Genomic DNA, 22,536 nt, shown 5'->3' on the forward strand with positions numbered 1-22,536 from the left:
AGGGCCAGTAGGTCTAGGGTAAGGTCCTAAACAATTTTATTTTTAACAAACTCCCAGGACAAACTCCCAGATCCTCCAGGGCCACAAAGAGCAGATTTTAAATCTCAACAGACTGGCCTCCAAAGCTCACTTAAAGATTTGGGTCTCGGATTGAGCTCATCCAAGGGACATCCGCACTGAAACAGTCCCCTGAAGAAACTCCCCTGCCTCCACACAAATCCAACCCACAACCTGGCTGGTCTCCAAGCCTGGGACCACAAGGAAAGGCCTTTGTCAAAGCAGAGGCTGCTTTGAAAGGCTATTCGGTCAAACAAGAACCAACTATGCCCCCCTGTGGCCACTGGCTTTCACTGACTTCCAGGGTCAGCTTCTCTGGTCAGACTCTGCTTCCCTTTGGGGACCAAGCCTGGCTGTACCACAAGTGATAGCAATTATCCTCGTTGGTGCTACAGGATAGAAAGAGGGACTACAAATGTAAAGTCTATCCTGGGGGGTGTAGGGCATGGACTTGCCTAGCATGCATGAAGCCCTGGTTCAATTCCCAGTACCAAATAAGACACCCATAGTGGCACATTCGTGCAATCCCAGCACTGGGGGTGGGGGTGGGGGTGGGGTGGCAGTAATGATCTAATTCAAAGTCATCCTTGACTATAGTGTTCTAGGCTATCCTCAGGAGACTGATGCTGGGAAGATAGCTCAGTGGATAAAGCACTTGCCAAACAAGTGAGGGGCCCAGCATTGAAATCCCCAGAACCCACAAAAAAATCCAGATGTGGTGGTCACCTATAATCCTTGCAACTCACAAAGCAGAAGCGGAATCATTTTACAAGCTGACTAGAAAAGGGAAAAACGTGGCGTTCCCCTGTACTGAGGCATATAAAGTTTGCAAGACCAAGGGGCCTCTCTTCCCAATGATGGCCGACTAGGCCATCTTCTGCTACATATGCAGCTAGAGACACGAGCTCCGGGGGTACTGGTTAGTTCATATTGTTGTTCCACCTATAAGGTTGCAGACCCCTTCAGCTCCTTGGGAGTGGGTGGGTAGGGGAGCAGGGCAGGGGGAGGGTATAGGGAACTTTCGGGATAGCATTTGAAATGTAAATAAACATCTAATAAAAATAAATAAATTTAAATAAGAAAAAGAAAAGGGAAAAACCCCGGAGGCCTGTCACCTCGGATGGATGTGCATGTACTTATATGCCCATCCATGTAGGAACCAGGGCCTCCAGTGTTGTCCCTCCTCAGGTTCAGTCTGCCATGTTTATTGAGACAAGGGTCTCACACTGGGACCTGGGGCTTATGGATTCTACTGGGCTGTCTGCCTAGCCAGCACCAAGGATCCACCCATCCTCATCTCCAGGCACTGGTATAACAATGCACACTGTCATTAGGCCTCATACATGGATAATGGGGATAGAACTTGGATGTGCTTGTTTGCATGGCAAGTACTCTTACTGCCTAAGCCATTTCCCTAGCCCACACTAAGGGTTTTCCCCCCCTTCAAGTAAATGACTAAGTATTTGTATATAAGAAAACAGAAAAAAATAAGAGCACCTTAAGAACTTATAAAAATAATTTAAAGTTCATATGCCTGATTTTCAGAAGTCTTTCATCCATCTTGTTTATTACAGAAATTCCTAGCTCTGCATCAAACACAACACAGTGAAATATTATATTGATTTTTTTTTAATCATGGCACCGGCATTTGCAAACACACAGCCAACGTTGTAAGTAAAATATTCTGAAGTAGTGATCCGAACCTGAAATCCAAAGGGAAAGTATCTGACGACAGAAGCCTGTCTCAGATGTGCCAGGTGTTCTCCTTCATCATATGGGATCACCATTTGAGGACATGTTACTATGGAGCGAGTCACTCATTTCCATGAGCAACTTTGAAATGTATGGTACCCATATAGTATCCTAACACGTGACCTTGGAGCCCCTGGGTTTAAGTGCAGATGCAAATAAGCAACTTGAGAGAACCTGGGTGCAGCTCTCATTTGGATCTCACAGGGAGCCTAACAGTAGGTGTCCACATAACTGCCTGGACAGGGCTCTTGAAAATTTTCACAGAGATCGTAGAGTGTGGTTTTGTGGGAGGTGTGCTCTGTTTCAGGGTCGAGTGACAGGGAAGTTTAAGGTATATCAAAACTAGGTTCCCAAGCCAGGTGGAAGGACTGCTGTATGTCTAAAATGGTGCATTGTAGACCAGCCTTGGTTATAGAGAGACTCTGGCTCAAGTCCTAGCATGGTGTCAGGAAGCCACCTGGACAGCAGGCTGCAGAGGGCATTTGAAAAGAGCTTCCAGAGCTTCCCCTGGGCATGAGGGAGACGGCCGGGAACCTCTCTCTGCAGGCCGATGAGCTCGTATACAGTCCACAGCCATCGAAATACACACAAACCCATGGTGGTGGCAGAAGGGTTACCGTGGCCTCTGAAGGTCACGAGAGAGCAAGCCAGGAGCTTCATGGCTTCCCTGACTCCCGAGGGAGCCACACATTCAGGGCCAAGTGTCTCCATCCGTGGGCGCCCACAGCAGATGACGGTGGCTTTCATTCCAATCCTGTGAACTATGTGGACCACATGAGACCTTAACAGAGCCCAGTGACTCCAAGGGCAGTGACTCTAGGTTTTCTTTCACAGAAAGAGTAACAGTCCATTCTACTGCTTTTTTCTTTCTTAACTCTTTTTCAATCTTTTCCTTCCCCCCCCCCTTTTTTTCCTGTCTCCTCTGACCCTAACAATGAAATTTAAATAGAAAGATCTTTCTGTCTCTGGAGTAGAACACCCTTTAAGAAAAATAATACTTTCAAAGCAAAGCAACTCTTTTAGCAAAATACTTTTCATTTTTCACATTGTTCTGAGACAGTTCACAGCAACTTTCTATCAGCTTAAAGAACATTGCTCAAATTATTACTTTTTTTTCTTGCCCTTAGACTGTGGGGGGGGGGGGGAACTAAGAAAAATTAGTGATTTGGAGATTCTAGAAGATCAGAGTGTGACATCCACAGAATAAGGCTCTTTGGATTGTCTAGCACACTTAACTTTTAATGCATTCATGACAGCTATAAGCCTAAGGATCTGGCTAGGATGCTCACAACAGCAGCCCAGTGACAGTAAAGAAATAAATAATATCTGCAATGAAAATAATTTAACTTCCGGAAACTATGTTTCTTAAAAAACACAACCAGTTTCTTTAGCGGCATCCTTCCTGGTGGGCATAAGTGCTGCTGAGTCCACACTAGTGGCTCTTCCTTGCTGGGTAGCAGGACGCAGAAGGTGCTGAGATGCCGCGGACACACGCTGCCTTAGGGACTACCCTTGTAAGGTAAGGCATTGCAGTTACGGAGAGCTAGACAGTGCACGCTAAGGAAATGCCTGCTGCAGATGCGTTAAGGCATAAATAGCCCAGCCTTGAGCTATGAGGAATGGGGAGAGATGCAGCTGCATCACAGGCCACCTTTAACCAAAGCAATTAAAGAGCTTATCACCTAAAGTGAGACTAAGTGGGCAATACTGCAAGGGAACGTCTAAAAAGTCAAAGCCAAGGCTAGGGCTGAGACCCAGCGAGGCCCATGTTCCCTTCACTTAGACTCGGGACACAGCCTGTGTGCAGAAGGTGGCATGGATGTCTCTGTCATGGAAATGTGTCCCTGATGCTACCGATCCCTATGCACATCAGAGTTCCCGGGGGTAGGGGTACAGTGATACTGAGACAGCTCTCAGGTGGCCTGCACGCTGATAAGGGGTCATCACCTGTATTGCACATTAACTAATTGCTGGAGCAGACTGGAGGGTGCAGCATTGCATGTGCTAAACCCAGACAGAGGGCTGCTCTGCACACTCCTAGTGCACCCAATCCTCTTGCAGCCTATTGGATGAGATGCAGCCTCTCTCCGCCCTCCATGCTTAGAAGTGTCACCCTGGGGCGAGCGAGCGAGTCGAGGGAGAAATGCTTCTCTCTTAGGCAGATGGCCACATATCAGCCTTCCCAGCAGCTCCAGGGTCCCCACAACCTATCCTTTAATGCTTGGTCGCATCAAGCTGAGGCTGAATGCATGTCCTGGTTTTCAAAAGGTGGCAGTGGCTCCCTCCAAAAGGTGAAGTTACTGAAAGTGTCTGAACAGGGGAAGTCACAGGAATGGCTTCTCTTTAGCAATGGGAAGACGTGATCGACCACTTCGCAGAGCCGCACATACCTGGAAGGTAAAAGAACAGTGAGGTCACTGCCCACGGAGTCATACCTGATACATGAAGGGCAATGGCAGACTCTGGGCTGCACTTGAGCCTCAGGAAGGGTACACTATCTCTGCCTAACCAGAGCCATTCTAGCCTTAGGAATTCCCTGGAAGTGAGCAGGGGAGACAGGGTATGCCAAGCCTGACTTCGTGAAGAACAGACAGCTTGTGCAGAGGTGCAAGGGACGGACAGCACAGTCAGGGGCATCTGCCTGCCACAGAGGGCATGTGCAGGCCATGGGGGAGGAACCGCAGACAAGTCACAGCTCTGAAGCAGCAGGGACAACTACAGTCACAGTGAACAGGTACAGGGCCTTGTTCTTATCACAGTGCAGATCTGACATCAATCCTGCCCTGTTCCAGCTGTGTGATCTCAGGCAGAGAGAGGCCCAGATGTCTCCACACCCTGACTTCCTCCACCGTGAAGGAAGGAAAATGAAAACCGTGCCACTTGCTTAGCATCAGAAACAGAATAACATACCCAGTGATTCAGCTGCAGGTACTGAAGACCCATCACTCCACAGTGGATCACTTCCACTTCAGGAAAGAATCCCTGGTCAGCAAGCCTGAGGCCTCCTCCAGCCTTACTTGCTGTGTGACTCTGGGAAAGTATCTTGCCCTCCCTGAGCTTCAACTCCTCCATCCCCACGGTGTGTGGGGCTACACCACACAGGGGTTTCCAGCACTCCCTACTCAGGGCATCTCCTCTGCCTCCAGGAGGATGTTGCCTAGCCATAGCCTGCACTGCAGAAGGAGAGCAGCTACATCGATCAGCCTGGGAGACCTCCAGGCTCCTCCACAGTGATTCACACACACCCAGCCCTCTCCTGCACACCCAGACTTCTGTCTGACGGTCTCTGGGCCCCTCTTCACTCATGCCGAGAACCAAAGGGGGGCTTTCGAAATCCAAACTTCAGGAATTAGCATGTTCTGTGGCATGAAATGACGTATTCACTAAGGCAGTGTGTGTTTAATAAAGGGCCTCGGAGAGACTCCTGAGAACAGTTGTGTCTGTACAAGGCAGGGAAGCCTCCCTTAATAACACACCAAGGACTATGTCCTTCCTGGAGATTAAATCAAACACATTTTTAAAATACCTCCTGACCTAAAGTTTGTGGCTAAGGAGGTGAGCAGCTCCCCACAGGGAGCTGTCCCCTGCCAGGCGGTGGAAGGTACCAGAACCAAGCTCCTGCGGCTCACGTGCCCCGGCAGCGGGGCCTGCTCCATCTGGGTGGCCCCTTCTAGCCTCCAGGCCTGGGGCTCCCTGGAGCAAGGACTGCCCATTTCCTGACTAGAACGGGAGAAAACCCTGAGCTCGGTGCCCCTCCCAGTGGGGTTTCACTTAAAAATGTCCCAGTTTATCCAGGCTCCAAGGGATAACGCCTGCTTAGCTAGCACCAGTCACACCCAAGGGCCCTCAAGGTAACTCAGCCAGTAAAGAAGTGCTCATGTTCAGTGGCCAGTTCCCAGGAACCCACATAAAGGGGAGAGCAGAAAATGGTCTCCGCAGAAACAGTCCTCTGACTTCCACATGCACACTATGACATATGCATGTACTTGCCTGTGCATGCACACATACACACACACACACACAAAAAAAAAATTGAAAGAAAAGGTCATCCAAGTTCTGGGCCTTGGTATACATGCTTCCTAAAGATGGGGGTTCATCTCAGAGGACCAGTCTCATCACCAGGCCAGGTGAAAGGCCCCGGCTGACCTACTACAGGACAGAAGGGGGGGGGGGCTCCATCTCCTCTCCCCACTAAAGAGCTGCCTGAGGGCCTGACCAGGAAGCCAGGGTTCCCTCACATCTGGAACTGCTTGAGTCACGCTGGACTCTAGTCCAGCTGCAAAATAAAAACCATCTTCAAAGTGAGAAACTACCTTGGTGGTCTCTCTCAAAAATCCAGGCTGGCCTGGAACTCACTATGCAGCCTATAGCTAGCTTCAAACCTACAGCAATCCTCCTGCTTCTACTTCCCCATGGTGCTGGGATCACAGGTGTGAGTTGTGGCCACGCCTAGCTCAAAAAAGCCTGGGAGGTACTTACAAACTCCAGGAGGAATCTTGCAGCCAACTCCCCAGTTCCAACTCTCCCGCTTATAACAGTGTTGGGATCACACAAGCCAGAGGCATTTTCTGGTTTTACAGAGCACACTAACAGCTAAACAGCCTCTGCAGTGGACAAGGCAGAGCGGCAGTTCACCTAGTAGTGCTAACCAGTGAGAACGCCATGAGATGAAGCAGAGCCAAGAGTGATGCTACAAGGACCACAAGGCCTCATTCCACACAGTAAATCAGGAGCTCATAATACTCACGAGCTGATGTTGGTCTTGGCATGCTCCTGCACCAGCTCACCCTTGGGGTTGACAGTGAAGATCCTATTCAGGGACACTCCCACTTGCTTGTAGGAATACACATCCTATGTTTAGGAGAGGTGATGTAACATGTCAGGGAGGTGGGGAGTTCACCGTACAAACGAGCACACGCCATCTTTCACCAAATGTTGTAATATCCAAGTTTCACTAATCAGTACTGCACCTCAGCTGGCTGGCACTCCTCAGGATTATTTTCTAACCTGTTTTCTCATTTCATAGTAATCTGCAGAATTTTCCAGCCCAGTAGTTAATACCCGGCTATGATCTATAGAATACAGAACCTTCTAGCAAGTGTGGGTCACATACACAACATATGTGAACATTTCTGCCACCCATGAATCTTTGCTGCAGGTTTCAAACTGAACCTTCCAGAAAGCGTGGGTCACACACATCATCTCCACACATTTCCTTCAGCCAAGGATACCTCACTGTATGCTTCAGACTGGAGGTGCTGAACCCAACCCTGCAGTCAGGCAAGGCTGGCATGGCGGTCCCAGCATGGTGGTCCCAGCACCTACAGTGTCCTTGCTTTACTAATTTAACAAGTAATGTGCAATTGCAAGTGGTGGCCCAGGTCACCAGCTTCAAAGTCACTGGCCAGCCTTCAAAGAAGACCAGAGGCCACACCTGATGGGGTTTAACCACTCTGCCTTAGGATGAGGCCGGCTTCCCACAGCTGAGGGACCAGGCCTTTGTGGAAACTGCTCGCACCAAGGGCAGTGTCTGTGGCTCCACTGACCCCTCGGGTACTTACAGCAGGCCGGTTCCCAAAAGCAGCATAGAAGGGTTCCGTGTTTGGGAAGAACAGGTTTTTGATGTCTGTCAAACACTGGACTTTGAACTTTTCTGGCTTCTTTTCAATCACTTCTCTATTAAAACAAACAAACAAGCAAGCGGTCAGCATGAGAAGTCTTCAGCCTTGCTTGTGGTGAAGTAGCCTGAAAGCCAGCAATGCTGCTTAGTGGGTAAGGATGCTTGCTGCCAAACCTGACTACCTGAGTGTATTCCCCAGAACCCACATGGTAGAAGAGAACTGCATCCTGCATGCTGTCCCCTGACCTACACACACACACACACACACACACACACACACACACACACATAAACAGACTAGATTCTTGAATTGAACAATTATATTACATTGCTATTAATTCTCTCTAATACACATACATACATACATGAGCAATTTAAAACTTTAAACTAGTTTTCAATATGCAAGCTATAAAGTTGGCCCAGCAGTCAGGAAAACAACTCAGACTAAACCCCACTCTCAGCACAAGACAAATGTAAAGGATCGGCCATGGCCAAGGTGTAACCACAGAAATTAAAGTTTGTGTTAGCATGGGCCACACTCACGGGTAAACACCCAGGCGAAGTTCCAGGGACATCTGTAAATACAAAGAGAGGCAATGTGGGAAAGCAGGGTCATTACAGAAAGGAGGGACATCCTCTGCATGAGCGGCAAGCGCTCCACACTGCTGAGCCATTTCTCTAGCCCTGTAATAAAAATTCTTACATCAAGAATAGAAAAAGATTTTTCAAAAACCTACTTCAAAAAGCCAGTCATGGTGGCAAACACCTGTAATCCCAGAACTGGGAAAGGAGAGGCCTGGGTATAGCCAAAAATTCAGGGGTTAGTATGGTCTACATACTGAGTCCCAGGCCAAAGCAGGGCTACATAGTGAGACACTCCCATATGGACCTCTGCAGACATCCTCTGGGCAGTCAAACAACTGTCTCTGGAAGCATTGCAGTTCAGTACTGGGCTTCTGAAATTAGCCAGAGAATAAAAGAAGAAAAGGTAGATGAAGGCTATAAAAATTAGAATTTTAGGGGGTCATTATTTATGCAGAAATAATCCTTATGTATCTATTTAATGAACTGATTTTTATATATGCACATGCATGCACATATTCATATCACATAGAGACCATAAGACAACTTACAGGAATCAGTTCTTTCCCACTATGAAGGTGCCCACCAATCAAATCTAGCTCAGCAGGCTTGGCAGCAAGCACCATTACACAGACCCATCCCCCAGCTCCCAGTAACACAGAGTCAGGGTGAGTTATCAAAATAAGAAGTTAGGAAGATTATTAAAAGTCAATAGACAAACACAAAGCAATACACAAATCAGTGGATGTTTGTGCATCAGAAACAGGTGAAAATATAATCATATAAATAGTGTTTTTAGATAAATTTGTAAACATCAAGAATCTAGAAATATATATAACAAAGATATAATCGACCTTCTTGGCTAAAATTATAAAAACTCTGAAATATAATAGGGAAGAAAATCCTAGTAAACAGACTAGATTCTTGAATTGAACAATTATATTACATGGCTATTAATTCTCTCTAAACTGGTCTCTAGATTTATTGCATTTTTTGACAAACCATAACAGACCTGTGGAGGTTATAAAAGCCACACAGCCACACAGCCAGCTGAGCAGTAGGGTTTGACAGGCTCGGATGCTCCTGAGGGTGGGAAGGAAGCACTGGGCTATGATTGTGCTCAGAGAAGCCAGCTCCGGAGCAAGTGTGTATGCGTGCATGCACATCTGTGTGGGTGCATTAGGAAGTGTGGAGGTCAGAGGTCAGCCTCAGGGGCCACTCCTCGGGTGCTATCAACCTATGGTATCCTCCTGACAAGGTTTCTCAATGGCAAGGCGGACTGACCAGTGAGGCCCCAGGCATGGACTGTCTCTGCCACCACAGCCATCATCTCTTTCACATGGCAATGCAATATTATGACGACATCTATTATATCCTAAGACACTGGAACTTTTGCTGAACCTCACAGTCAGAGTTAATAATATACCTTGAGGTCACTTAAGATTTAAAACTGCCATCCTACTGTGCTCAGCCTGTCTGTTTGATCTGCCTTTAAAAGAACAATGTATCAGCTACCTTCCTTGCTCCGGAGTTCCCGTGTAATCGGTTTGTACAATCTAAGTTAATGCATAGCTGTAATCTTAATTATGTACTCTTCTATGCCTCTGACCAGAGTAACATGTGTGTATTTGTATGTTACAACAATAATTTCCTAAAAACAGCAAAAACAGAGGTTGAAAGCCATCCTATCCACCATAAATGTTGAGTACAAGATTTAGATATTGCTTAATAAGCAACAATATTTGTTATCTCGGTCAGTCAGGGTCAGTTGGAGACAGTGACTTGATCCCTTATAAAGCTCCGTTAAATATTTCTATAAAGTCTCCCTCACTCCTTCCTCAAGTGATGCTTTCTATGCTGTTCAATGAAGACAGAGCAGAAACCCTTGGTTAGGAACAGATACGTATACATACACAAACAGGGAGAGGTTTACAAGTCTGGCAGGCACAGACTCAGACAGGACGGACAGACAAGAAGACAGAAGAGAGAGGGAGAGGAAGTAGAAAAACCAAATCTGGGATCATTCTTGATTAGATGACACCGGGAATGATTTCTTACATTAATGGAAGAGTAACGAATTATTGGTGACTCAGAGTTTATTATTAATGCATTCAAAGTGACTGCATTTTGGTGCCTTGTGTGAGAAATCTTCAATGACTTCATATACACACATGGCTTCTAGGGCTCAAGGCAAGGACATTTACCAGCGGAGTCACGTCTCCAGACCAACAGGCTACTCATCCTGCTAAGCGCGTGATGAGGAAGAGGAAGAACCAGGCTGGCCGGCAAGTCAGTGCACGGAGCTGGCTGGTTGGGCAGTACCTGTGCAAGGCAGAGAAGAGGCTGCTCGGGCTGAGCAGAAGCGGGCCCTGTGGAAGCACGGTGCCCCTCTCGTTGACCCAGTGCAGGTAGCCCCTTGTCATGTCCGCCATCCCAATGGCACGTGCTGAACAATAGAGAAACTTGTAGCCATTCCTGAAAGATACAATCCATTCACCTTGAATAGCATTATGGGATACAACTTTTTGCTCTCTCAGCCCTATGAAGAACAGCATAGCTGCAAGTGGCCCACATGTGAAAGTCTCTCACTACATCATAGACTAGCTCTCCAAATCCTAGCTAGAGTAGCACTCCCTGACCATAAGCGACCATTCACCTGTTCTGCAAACCAGACCATCCGGTGCTTCCCACAGATGGGTAGTGTCTACAGAACCCTTGGTAAGCACACGATTGGAGTGACATTCCTGTGCTTGGGGTTGGGGGTAAGACTTGTCCACCACTGAGAAGGGCAGCACCACAGACTGTTCAGCCCAAGTCTGTGTGGAGTCTGAGGCTCTCCGCTATCATTCCTCAGCTGCATGCTCTCAGCCCTCCACATAGCCCAAGATGGCCAGAGATGGGGCCAAGCTCGTGATGAGGAAGAGGAAGAACCAGGCTGGCCAGCAAGTCAGCCCCAAGATGGGGCTCAGCATGGCCCTGCCCTCAAAGAGAATAGAGGGCAACTCTTGAAGGCTGTCTATCCCCTGACCTCCACAATCAGGCTGTGGAATGCCACGCATACAAACACATACACACACATACCACCACCACCACCACCATCACCCACACCACACACAACACAGGATAAAAAAAATTTTTTAAAAACAGTTAAAAGTTTCAAAGCCCACAGTTAGCCCATAAATAGTTTTAAATGATTTACCACTATCAAATTTTCCTAGACAAGCATTTAGACTGGGGTCATGCAGTGGTGTTAATGAAAATGTCCTCCACAGGCCCATAGGGAATGGCACTGCATAAGGTGTGGCCTTGTGGGAGGAAGTGTGCCACTGTGGGGGCCAGCTCTGAGGTCTCAGAAGCTCAAGCAAGACTTAGTGTGGCATTCATCCCTGCTGCCTGAGGATCAAGATGTAGAATTCTCAGCTCCTTTTCCAGCACCATGTCTGCCTGAATGCTGCCACCATGTCTCCCACCCTGACAATAATGGACCAAGCCTCTAAAACTGTAAGCCAGCCCCAATGAAATGTTCTCCTGTATAAGAGCTGCTGTGGTCCTGATGTGTCTTCACAGCAACAGAAACCCTAGGACAGTCCACTTCTCTTCCCACCAAGGGGAGCTTCCCTCTGTGAACCCCTGCTCATCCATGAAGACACAGATTGAAAGCCACCTTGTCAATGAAACCAGCTGGGACACCTCTGGCCAGTGGGACCTAGTCACTCCTCACTAAACACTGTCTGCTCAATGTGATAACCCCTTGCCAACTTGTCCAGGAATTACTCAGTATCCTGGCCCTCCAGGTCTGCTGCCTTCCTTCAGCTGTAAACAGATGCAGTTCTCAGTGTCACACAAGTGGAGGCAGGTTGAGAATGGTTGTGCCTCTAAACCACAGGCCAGCCATGGGAGGCTGTGGGCAGGGGGCGTCTCGCAGGGTCATGAAATCCTTGCCAGCTTCAACTTCTGGAAGCCAAACCTCACGGCAGCCTCCCCCTAAATGTGCATGTTCTCTATTTATCCAAACGCACGTCCTGGATTATAAACAGTGTATGTAAAAGGCAGTGTATGACTGCCTTTGTTTTCATCCCGGCATGTACAACAGTCCTCCCCTGGCACCTCCTGGCCATCTCTGACCCACCTAGGCTTCCCTTGGGAGCTGGCAGGAGTCACTGTGCACACGGAGTTTCCTGCCATCACTGTCCCTTCATTTCCTCTCCTTGCAGTGACACACCCATCCCCCAACCTTGTAAGTCACTCCATGCTTGGTGGGAGATATTCTGGATACCGAGTGGGGGTTCACACCCTGGCAGTTACAAGATGGGAGTAGAGAACAGAGCCATGTATACTTACTGGCTTACTTTGTGGTACAGCTTTGCAATGCCCTGGTGAGTCCAATCCTTTCCCAGCGTGGGCAAAATGTGCCCAAGAGTGTCAGATCTAAATAAAGATGAAGACAAGCAAAAGCAAAGGGTTACTGCAAGGGGAGAAAAAAAAATGTCCATTTGGCTTAGATTCACTACTCATGCTTCATTAAAACAAACAAAACAAACAAATAACAGTATGAATGAGGACTGGCAAGATGGCTCAGAGGGTAAAGGTGCTTGCTACAAAGTCTAGTGGCCTGAGTTTGATCCCAGCCCTCACAGGCCAGAAGGACAGAATAGACTGTTACAAGTTGATTCCTGAAGTCAATGCTCATGTGCATACATGCATGTGCACCCACAAAAACATAAAAACAAAACCAAAAAAAAACTAAAAGAAACAACAGTGTGACTGAGTGAAATCCATGGTTTTCTCAACAGAAAGCCTCAGGCTCACAGAATCAAGCAAGACCACTAAGGTACGGCTATGGCGAGCCACAATGCTGAAGACTGAGTTTGCCAAACCCAAGTGAAGGGCTGCTAACCATTCTAGAACAGTATTCTCCAAACCCCACCATGTTGGAGTATGATGCCCAAACAGAAACAAGCCACAGCCCTAGTGGCAGCTGCTGAGGCCAAGGCGTTGCCCCATCTGTGCAGTTCCAGCTACACCAGAAACTGTACTAGGGTCCCACAGTGCTCCTCAGACTAAGATGAAAGCTGGCTGCAGACCGCACCACAGTCAAGCCCACCTTGTGATGGTCCCATCGATATCTGAGATGATGACTTTGTCGTCCCAATTCCACAGGTAGATGGTGCCCTCGCAGCGACAGGTGCCCTGGTACTGGGTAGTGACACTGAACACCACATCATTGGGGCCGTTCTTCAACTTCAAGCTTTTCTGAAAATGAAAAATAAAAATAAATAAATAAATAAATAAATAAATAAATAAAATCATGAACAACTTGTGTGCTTGAGCAGGGGTCTGGATGAGGCATCGTTTGGCTCCCATCCCATAAGGACAACACTTTGGTTTTAAAGCAAACCTTTCCCCCAGTTCTACAAAGTCCTCTCTTCTGTTTCTGGTTCTAGTTCTTTCCAGGGCTGGACAAGCAACTGAAGTCAAGTCCAGCCCTCTCTAGCCCTATTTGTGTACCAGCCCCTCTTTACAAGGCATTCCGATTCCAACATAATGCTGACTTGATCAGTACCCAGAGAGTGAATGCAGCGTTAAGTGACAGGCAACCAGGCTTCTCCTCAGTCACACCATTACCTAGGAAATGTAAAGTGCCTTGATGTGAGGACGCAAATGTAAGACAGGCAACAATGTTTGTCCTCAGAAGCACGGTTCTGCTATCGCAACGACACATATTGGAAAAAGAGGCCTTTTAAATCCGTAAAAAATGTGGACTGGGCTCAAGCACATCATACCAAATTCAAACAAAACCGCCTTTGGTCAGGCTTGAGTCTTTGCTGGGATACTCTGAGACACAGCCGCTGGTCACACAGACCCAAAGGTTGACCCAGTGTCCCCCAGGGCCCTGCACATGGCTAAACACGGAATCATCTTTGCCCATTTAAATACCATCCTATCCAAGCCTGCTCCCCTAAATTCTTACAAAATACACAAGACTTTATTTATAGAAAAGCAGCAATATCTGCTCGCTGGATGGTCACAATGTGAAATAAGTCCGGGGTGGGGAAGGTCTCATAAACACACACACACACACACACACACACACAAGAGGAAGGAGGGGGAACCATTTTCTTCCTAAAATTCCCTAAATCCCCTCACACCTGCTTGATTTCCATCAATTTTATAGATGCGATTGGGTTAACAAGCATCTCTCTCAAAGCAAAATCACTCAGGAGAGGCCTTACAAAGTCTCTCAAGCAATGATAATGAGGATAAACGGGATCAGTCAAAGCTGTCTCCTCCTTCTAGGTCAGAAAAAGAGCAAGTCAGAACGCAAAGTCACGCGGAGAGTCCATCTGAACGCTGGAAACACAGGGTACCACTGAGGTGTGAGGCCACCAGTGGCCATGCTGGCATCTCAAAGGTCTAGGAAGGGCTAAGTGGGCACGGAAAGTAGAAGGAATTCCCAGACCTGCAACAAAGCTCTAAACTCTCTCTGGCCATGACCCGAGGAGCAGAACCACAGCTGAGACTCACCAGCTGCTCCGACGTGAGCCGCAGGGTCTTTTTGTAGCTGACATTGGACAAGAGAGAGAGGTGGCTTGAACTTGATGGCTTGGCAGCTGCGTGCTCTTCATCACTGGAGGATGACTCATGCTTTATCCTGGAACACATGGTGATGCAATTAGGAAAGGCATCTGGGTAACCATTAAAAATGCATTAGGCCCGAATCAATGACTTAGGCAATTGGGTCTCTTGGGTGGTCATTTGCCATATGGCTTTAGATTTATCAATGAACTCTTCTTCAATCCCCATTCATACATGGCTTCAGTGTTGAGGGGGAGGGGGCCATCTCTCCCCAGTTTACGAACCCTCATCACTCACTGTTAACTAGTGTGATTCCACTCCTGATGAGCAGAACTGCATCCATTCTGGCCCAGAAAATCACAAATGCAATCACACTCTCCTGCCTTCTTTTCTCTTTCCACAGAAGGCTGAGGGCCAAGCCCTAAAAGTCCAAATGTCTCCAGTCCAAACACCATCAATTCCCTCATATCCAACTCCAAACAATTAGGGCTTAATAAGAGTTACCAACTCACCCCTCCCCCTAAGACTCCTATGATGTCACTGTGAGCCAAAAGCTGTGACAGCACAGCATCCACAGACCAATGCCCTGCTCCTCTACTGTCTCCTTCCTCCAAGCTGGGGCAGGGAGGCAGGGAAAAACTCAGGCTGCTGTCTTTAAGTGCGCCATAGAAAGCAGGTCAGTAAATTAGTTGGTCCCTGGGCTCAATTTTATGGCTTCATCTCCAACCTAATAGTGTCTGCTCTGCCCCCTAAGTCTTAGCCCCATGCGAAGCGCTTAATGGCCTTGGACAGAATGGAAAAACCCAAGTATCCCCAAAGCAGGCATGTCCCTGATGGTCCTGGCTGGGATTTCTACTGCTGTGAGAAAACACCATGACCAAAAACAACATAGGGAGAAAAGGGTTTATTTCAGCTTCTCACTGTCCAGTCACAAACTCCATCACTGATGGAGGGCAGGGCAGGAACTGGAGGCAGGAGCTGAAGCAGAAGTCACAAAGGAGTGCTGCTTGCTGGCTTGCTCCTCATGGTTTGTTCAGCCTGCTTTCTTGTACTACAACCTAGGACCACTTGCCGAGAAATAAATGGCACTGCCCGTGGTAAAATGGGCATCTCCTACATCAATCATTACATATCTTACAGATTTGCCTATAGGCCAATCTCAAGGAGGTCTTTTTTTTTTTTTTTCAATTAAGACTCCCTCTTCTAAGATATGCTTAGGATTGGGTCAAGTTGACAAAAAATAAATACATCAACAAGCACAGCAACTCTCTCATCCCTTTATACAAAACAATAGGCACATAGAACTCCTTCTTTCTTTACCTCAGGAAGTGCTCCTTCCAACATCTCTCAGCTCATCCCTGCCCTGTTCCCTGGCCTGCCTCACGGTCACCCATACAAGGCATCCCATACAAGGCTCCTCACCATGTGGTCATCAGGAAGTGATTCAAACAGCCCCATGATGCCCAGTACCAAGGAGTCACTAAGGGGAGCCCCCACACAGCACCCCACATCTGTGTGGAGGCTTGGCTCTGGATGGAGCCAGATATGGAAAAAACAAAACAAAACACACAAAAAAACAGATAATAGCCTGCTCTCCGTGGGCTTATGCCTAACAAGTCAATCCCAGCACAGCCACCAGGACTGGAGAAGAAGTACTCTCGACAATCCCGAAGCTTGTCAAGATGATGCCAAAGGAGACAGGCCATGTATAGGCTGTAATTCCTTCCGGTTGATCTGAGACAGACCTGAGCTCGGCTCGAGTTGGAGTACAGGCAGCAGCTGCGATCTGAACACCCAAGGTTACCAGGCCAAGGAAACACATGCTGCACTACTTAAGATGAATTAATTATAACTATTCCTGCCTTTCAGCCTGTTAACCTCATCCTAAAGTCCAGAACACACTCAGTTCCACCCCTCCAAACCTCAGGATGCAGCAGTAACAGTGTGCGGACAATGAAACAGACATCTGAGCCCAATGCCAGACACCAGAGGACTTTTCTCTGTACCTCAGTCAGCTCTCCCATAAAACAGCATGCTCAGCCAAAGTCCCTTCCCCTTCCAATATCTGCAGATTCCCTACAGAGCACCCAGGGCAGACACGGTCCTGAGCCACATGACACACTCCAGACAAAGGGATCCTTGTCAAGTGGGATGAGGCTGAAGGGCCCTCTCTGAAGAGGAAAGCTTTGGTGCTCTAGCCAGACTAGAGCGAAGCAAGATCTGAATGTAACTGCAGATCTTAGCAACAACAGATTGATGTGTGCCTCCTTGGGGGAGGGGGAGATGAGTGTGCAAGTTGGACTAGCTGTGATTTCCATCTGCCGCTCAGGAAAAGAACGGCCCACTAAATTCATGTGGCGTGCCATGTTGACGGAATACAGGGAGGGAAACACAGACTCCAACACCAAAGCGGGAGTTGTACAGTTGGCTGCTGGCAGCTCTCTGATGGGCACATGGACAGCGGTTGGAGACTGCCACCTTCCAGCCCTAACCACTCTGAGTGGAACAGGCTGTTCCTAGGCAGAGCCTTCCACAACCCTCTTGAAGTGGCTCATTAAATGTCACTTGCTTTACGGTGGCTGCAAACAGCAACAAAAGGGCCCCAAGTCATTTGAAAACTCCGTGTTCGGATGAGGAACTGTGAACAACGTTTAAGTTAGTGCTTGTCACAGCACACATTTTTCAAATGGCATTTTAATTATTTGTATGGTGACAAGCTGTTTGCTCAATTATGGAACTTTGGGGACGGTTCTGTCAGTCAAGTCTGTCAATCAGAAAACCATTCCGATGCCAGCTTCTTTAAAGGCATCCACATGACTCTGACAAGAGTGGAAGTCAAGGGTGCCACCACAGATGAAGAGAGTCACATCCCTCAAGAGAGCTTCCACACATTCCAGTCTCAGTTCCATTATGCACGAGCCGATTTCTAACTTCTTCAGTTTGATAATGGAATTCATAACGGGGCAGAGTGGGGCTGCGTATATACAACAGGAAAGAACTTGTCCACAGTTCAGTCCAGACAGCAAGAAAGCCCACCACGGCACGCATCAACTCCCAGAGCTGTGCTCCGCAAGTGTCCTGCTGTCCCTCCACCCTCAGCCCACCCCCATGTCCCCGAGTTCCTCCATGGCCAGAAACAGAAAGGAGAGAAGTGGTGATGAGACCAGCAGTGGCACCGTGACCTCTGTGTCCCTGCCCATAATTCCTAACAGCTCACTGGGCCCCAGGGCCATCTCCTCCAGCTCTAGGCCTGGCCTGCAACAGCAGTTAAGTTTGAAAGACACCCAGCATGTGGCCCGCGCAGTACACCTCAAAATAGTTTAAAATGCCCAGTTTAGTTAGGATTGCCATGTGTCCTTAGGTGACTACGGTCTGGCCTGGTGCGCCTGTGCATTCTTGTCACAGGCTCACTGGCAACATTCCATGAGGCTGACGGGAAAGAGAGACTTCAGGGAGCCTCACCCTGTGTCACAGACAGGGATGCAGAGAAGAGTCTTGACGTCAAAGACGGAAGAGAGGCAACCTGACACCACCCTGCCCTAAGCCCTGCTCTGAGCCACTCTGGCCTTTAGACACCACTGCAGACACAGACAGAACTCTTGACCAGAATGACAGGAAGACAGTGCTGAGGCTCACACTTCTGCGTGTGGCATCTATCCCAGGCCTGGCACAGGAGAGCACAGAGCAGCAGGAGAAGGACAAAGTGCCACCACGTGGGCACCAGGAGTAAACCTAGAGGGCCTCCCGCCGAGAGCAGCCCATCCATGCACAACACAGTGTACATCCCAGTCTTTAGTTCTCCACCCTCTTACCCCACCCCAGCCCCACCCCTAGTTAGCCTTCTCCATGGAGAATAAGAAAGCAGACCCTTCCTTGTCAATGGAACAAGCTTCTACCAATAGAGACTTTTAGAAACAAATTAGATTAAGGTGCAGAGCTGTGGCCTGGATCCAGAGGACATGAAACCTAAGCCGGCTTTGCCTGCAACTGAACAGGCACAGGGTGCAGGGACATCAGATCAGGTAGATTCCATGTTCTTAACATGCCCCAACCATAATGGGCTTGGCCTCCAAGGCACAAAATTGATGAAAATGTGGATGGGGCCCTCGGTGACTCTGTCCATGGGTTTTAGCTGCTGAGTAAGAAATGCAGTCTCTGGTTCCCTAGGAACAGGAAGGTTGCAATGGCCAGGTATCAGTATGTCAGTGTGATACTATCCCATGTCAACCTCAGTGCCAGCATCAGCATCAGCACAGATGAAGGACATCGCCCTCAGAGTCAAGGCACCCTCAAGTCCTACAGAGACTGCCCTGAAGACAGAATGCCAGACGCTGACTACGGCACCAAAAGTCAACCAGGGGCTGAAGAGATGGCTCAGTGGAGTAAAGTGCTTGCCATGCCAGCATGAGGGTCTGAGTGGGGATCACCAGCATCCACTTAAAACCCAGGCTCAGCAGCTCACTATAATAATAAAATCCCATTGCTGAGGCTGGGGGAGATGGAGACAGGGCTCAATGGCCAGGCCTGAGTCCTGTGAGAGATCCTGCCTCAGAAAACAAGGTGGAAAGTGACAGAGGAAGACATCCTTTAAAGTACATAGCTGTGGCCAGGAGCTAGGGAACAAGCCTAAGCCAGGTTCCCCCTGTAAATGAACCAGCGCACAGGGAAGCCATCAGCAAACGAGGAAGAGTCCAGTGCTGACCTCTGACCTCGCACATGCACTCCCAGGCAAGTATACTTGCATGTGTGCACTGTGCGCTCGCACACACACACACACACACACATACACACACACACACACACACCACACATGCCAGGGCCAGTAGAGACATTCTAGCTAAGTATCTTGATGAAGCCTCACATTTACCTTGAACCTCAACTATCAGAGAAGCTGTATATTCTGGCGCAAGGAGAAAGACGACCATCTAAATAAACCACTCCCAGTCTCGGTCACCTATTGACTCCAGAGGAACCCAGGCCTAGGATGTGGGCCACTGGCTATCCATACCTGGTGGCCAGGCCAAGCTGGGCAGGCTGCTCTCCGGTATTGTGGCCTTTCCCAGTCAGGCACTGTTCAGGCTTGCTTTCCTAGAGAAAAGAAAAGAGGCCATCAGAGACAGAAGAAAGAGAACGGACTCTCCAAAAGCTCGGGTCCCACCAAAGGGCTCCCTAAGGCCCAGGCACAACAGCGAAGGCGCACATCCAGGATGGGACACACACACACACACACAAACACACAGAGGAAGATCTGGCGGGATGTTTGTTCTGGCAGGTCCTCATTACCTCCTTGCCTAGAAATATCCTAAGATCAAGCTGAGAAACATTTTTTGACAGAAATGAGTCTGTTATCCATAAGTGTTCCTGGCCCCCGACCAAACGCCATCATCCCTGTCACAGAAGTGCCTGCTTTATCAGGGTTGCCTGGATTCCTGAGCATTTTCACAGTATTTTCTTCTAATTGCCAATAGAAATGTTCAAAAATATTTGCACACCATATTTTTCTCAGGGAAAATGAGAACACATTTCTCTCTTCCAATGCAGCGTAATCCTAAAGGGATATGGCTCTTGGATATATGGGAGAGAGCCTGGTGTGTCTAAGAAAATCCTGGGCCCAAGCCCATGCATGGCTTGAGTTTGTGGACCACAGGGCAAGCCAGCTGATTCCTCCAGCCTCGCTCCCTCAGCTTCACTCCCTCAGCCTCTCAAACACTGGGCTGACCCAGTGGCTGTTGATGCTTCAAACAGAAAGCCTGACACACCAGGGAGGAATCAGGGAGGGGACGCAACAGGGACAGGGGACCACCACTGAGTCAGAAGAGGCCATAGAACATGTCAACAGATGTAGGAGACACAGTGAAGACACCTTTGTGTGTGTCCTTTGGTCAGGAGACAGGTTAACTACTTCCACTGTCATGTTTTAATAAAGCAAGCAAGTTAGGCGGGGCATGAAGGCTCATGCTTAAAATCTCAGCACTGGGGAAGCTGAGACAGGAAGACCACTGCAAGTTTGCAGTAAGTGAGACTCTAAACAGAGACTCTCAAGGGAAGTGACGTTAAGTCAAGCTAATAATAAATATCTTAAAGTAGCACACTGGAAACTAGTTTGAAATAGTCCTTCAGCTAGCTGGCTGGGTGGCTGGGTGGCAGGGTGGATGGCAGGGTGGCAGGGTATCTGGCTGGGTGTCTGGCTGGGTGGCAGGGTGTCTGGCTGGGTGGTAGGATGGGTGGCAGGGTGGCTTGGGTGGCTAGGTGGGTGGATGGGTGGATGGATGGATAGATGGATGGATGGATGCAGGAGTCTTGTAAGTAATTCCTAGCTGGCCTGACACTCACTATGTAACCTGGACTGGTCTCCAACCTGTGGTGATTCTCCTGCCTCTGCCTCTGGAGTATCCCAGTCACAGGCATGCAATGCCACACCCAGCTTTACTATGTAGGCTTTTTTGTTTCTGATTGTTCGTTTTTTTTTGCATTTCCTTTTGTTTTGTTTTGTCTTGGTTTGGTTTTTGAGACGGGGTCTCATTATGTGACCTTGGCTGACCTAAAACTCACTAGACCACTCTAGTAGACCAGGCTGAGCTTGAACTCATAGAGAGCCACCTGCCTCTGACTCATTAAAGCCATGCATCACCATGCCCAGCCTCTGTTTTCTTTTACAAGATAAAAGCAACAGACATAGCCAGTTATGTATTATCGACTGAATGATTTTAAGTAAGTGACTTGGCCACCACAGTTAAGAACTTTTCATTAGGCTAATTTGGAAATAATTTCCATTCTTTAGAGAAACATTTATTTCCATAAATGCCCCTTACTTCACTGGAATTCCCCTTAATTCTAACTGTTGAGAATCTAGGAAATCTACAAATAAGAAGTCTTTGAAGTGTACTTCTTCCTGAAATTCTAGAACATTCTGCCCTCTGGTAAGGAAACTGAAAAGCCCTTTATGCTTGAGTCCACTGCAGGATGGCGTCTATGCTTGTGCGGACTTGCACAAACGCTTGGAGATAAGGCAGCAGGCGGCAATATGCAGATGCCCGAGCAGCACATCAAAGAACAACTGGATCTGCATACAGCTCTTCAGGGCACCTTCTCCCTTTAAACTCACAGAATCAAGTGAGCTCAGTGACATTGCTGGTAGTGTTTGCATAGCCTTCTGTTTTTTTATACTACCTTCCAGAAACAACCATCGCTCAGTAAGTACACACCACACCCCTCTACCAGCTCCACAGGAAGCAAAGCTGTAAGAGGTTTCTGTTTTCCTGGAACTTAGGGTGTAGAGGAGGTAAGAAATATTAGTCAAATGGTCTCACTAATAAATGTATAGTTATAAATCCTGACAAAGTTCAGGAGGGAGAAGGACATGGCCTACAAAACCAGCAACAGCAGGCTGGGTTAATCTGGCACAAAAAAAAAAAAAAAAAAAGAGTTAAGTTGCTGGTTAATTGAGTGAAGAGGGATCAAAGGGATCCTGACAGCAGTAGTTAGAGGAAAGAGCATGTGCAAAGGCCCAGGGGCAGAGTTGATTCTAGTCACGAAGGCTAAAGGATAGAAGGAAGGCAATAATAGGATAACAAGAGAGGGCAGGGCTAAAACACACAAGTACTTTAGGATGATGAAGACCTTGGTCATCACTGTAGGAGCCCTGAAAAGCCACTAAAAAGGTTGAATCAGGAACTGAAGAAATGACTCAATAGGAAGAGCACTTGCTTCACAAGCAAGAGGGTCTGCATCAGCTCTCAGCACCTGTGAAAAAGCAGGGCCTGGCTAGGCATGCCCGTAAATCCAGATCTGTGGCAGGTCTCGGAGAGAAGGCTCACCAGAGCTTGCTGACGGCCAGCCTAGCTCCAGGCTCAGTGGGAGACAGGGTCTCAAGGAAATGGGGAGAAAAGGAACAGAGCAGGACACCCAGTACCCTCCTCTGGCCTCAAGCACATACCAGACACACACAG

The 22,536-nt window shown here is 48.1% G+C and overlaps 1 protein-coding gene across 7 annotated transcripts in view; it reads right to left on the bottom strand.

Annotated features, from left to right (window-relative positions):
• Positions 1-2,824: 2,824 nt before the first annotated feature.
• Lpin1 (lipin 1) overlaps positions 2,825-22,536 on the bottom strand; it is a 102,501-nt gene continuing 82,789 nt past the window's right edge. For all 7 annotated transcript variants that reach the window (XM_021179736.3, XM_085830206.1, XM_029484351.2 and 4 more), the window contains 8 exons: positions 19,596-19,675; positions 14,537-14,663; positions 13,116-13,264; positions 12,353-12,439; positions 10,334-10,486; positions 7,371-7,485; positions 6,557-6,660; positions 2,825-4,199 (listed from right to left, as the gene is read on the bottom strand). In XM_021179736.3, the coding sequence (XP_021035395.2) occupies positions 4,040-4,199; positions 6,557-6,660; positions 7,371-7,485; positions 10,334-10,486; positions 12,353-12,439; positions 13,116-13,264; positions 14,537-14,663; positions 19,596-19,675 (975 nt within the window). In that variant the 3' untranslated portion in view covers positions 2,825-4,039. The remainder of the gene's footprint in view (positions 4,200-6,556; positions 6,661-7,370; positions 7,486-10,333; positions 10,487-12,352; positions 12,440-13,115; positions 13,265-14,536; positions 14,664-19,595; positions 19,676-22,536) is intronic.

This window comes from Mus caroli, unplaced genomic scaffold (assembly GCF_978045245.1).
Source record: "Mus caroli unplaced genomic scaffold, Mus_caroli_1 scaffold_14, whole genome shotgun sequence".
NCBI lineage: Eukaryota > Metazoa > Chordata > Mammalia > Rodentia > Muridae > Mus > Mus caroli.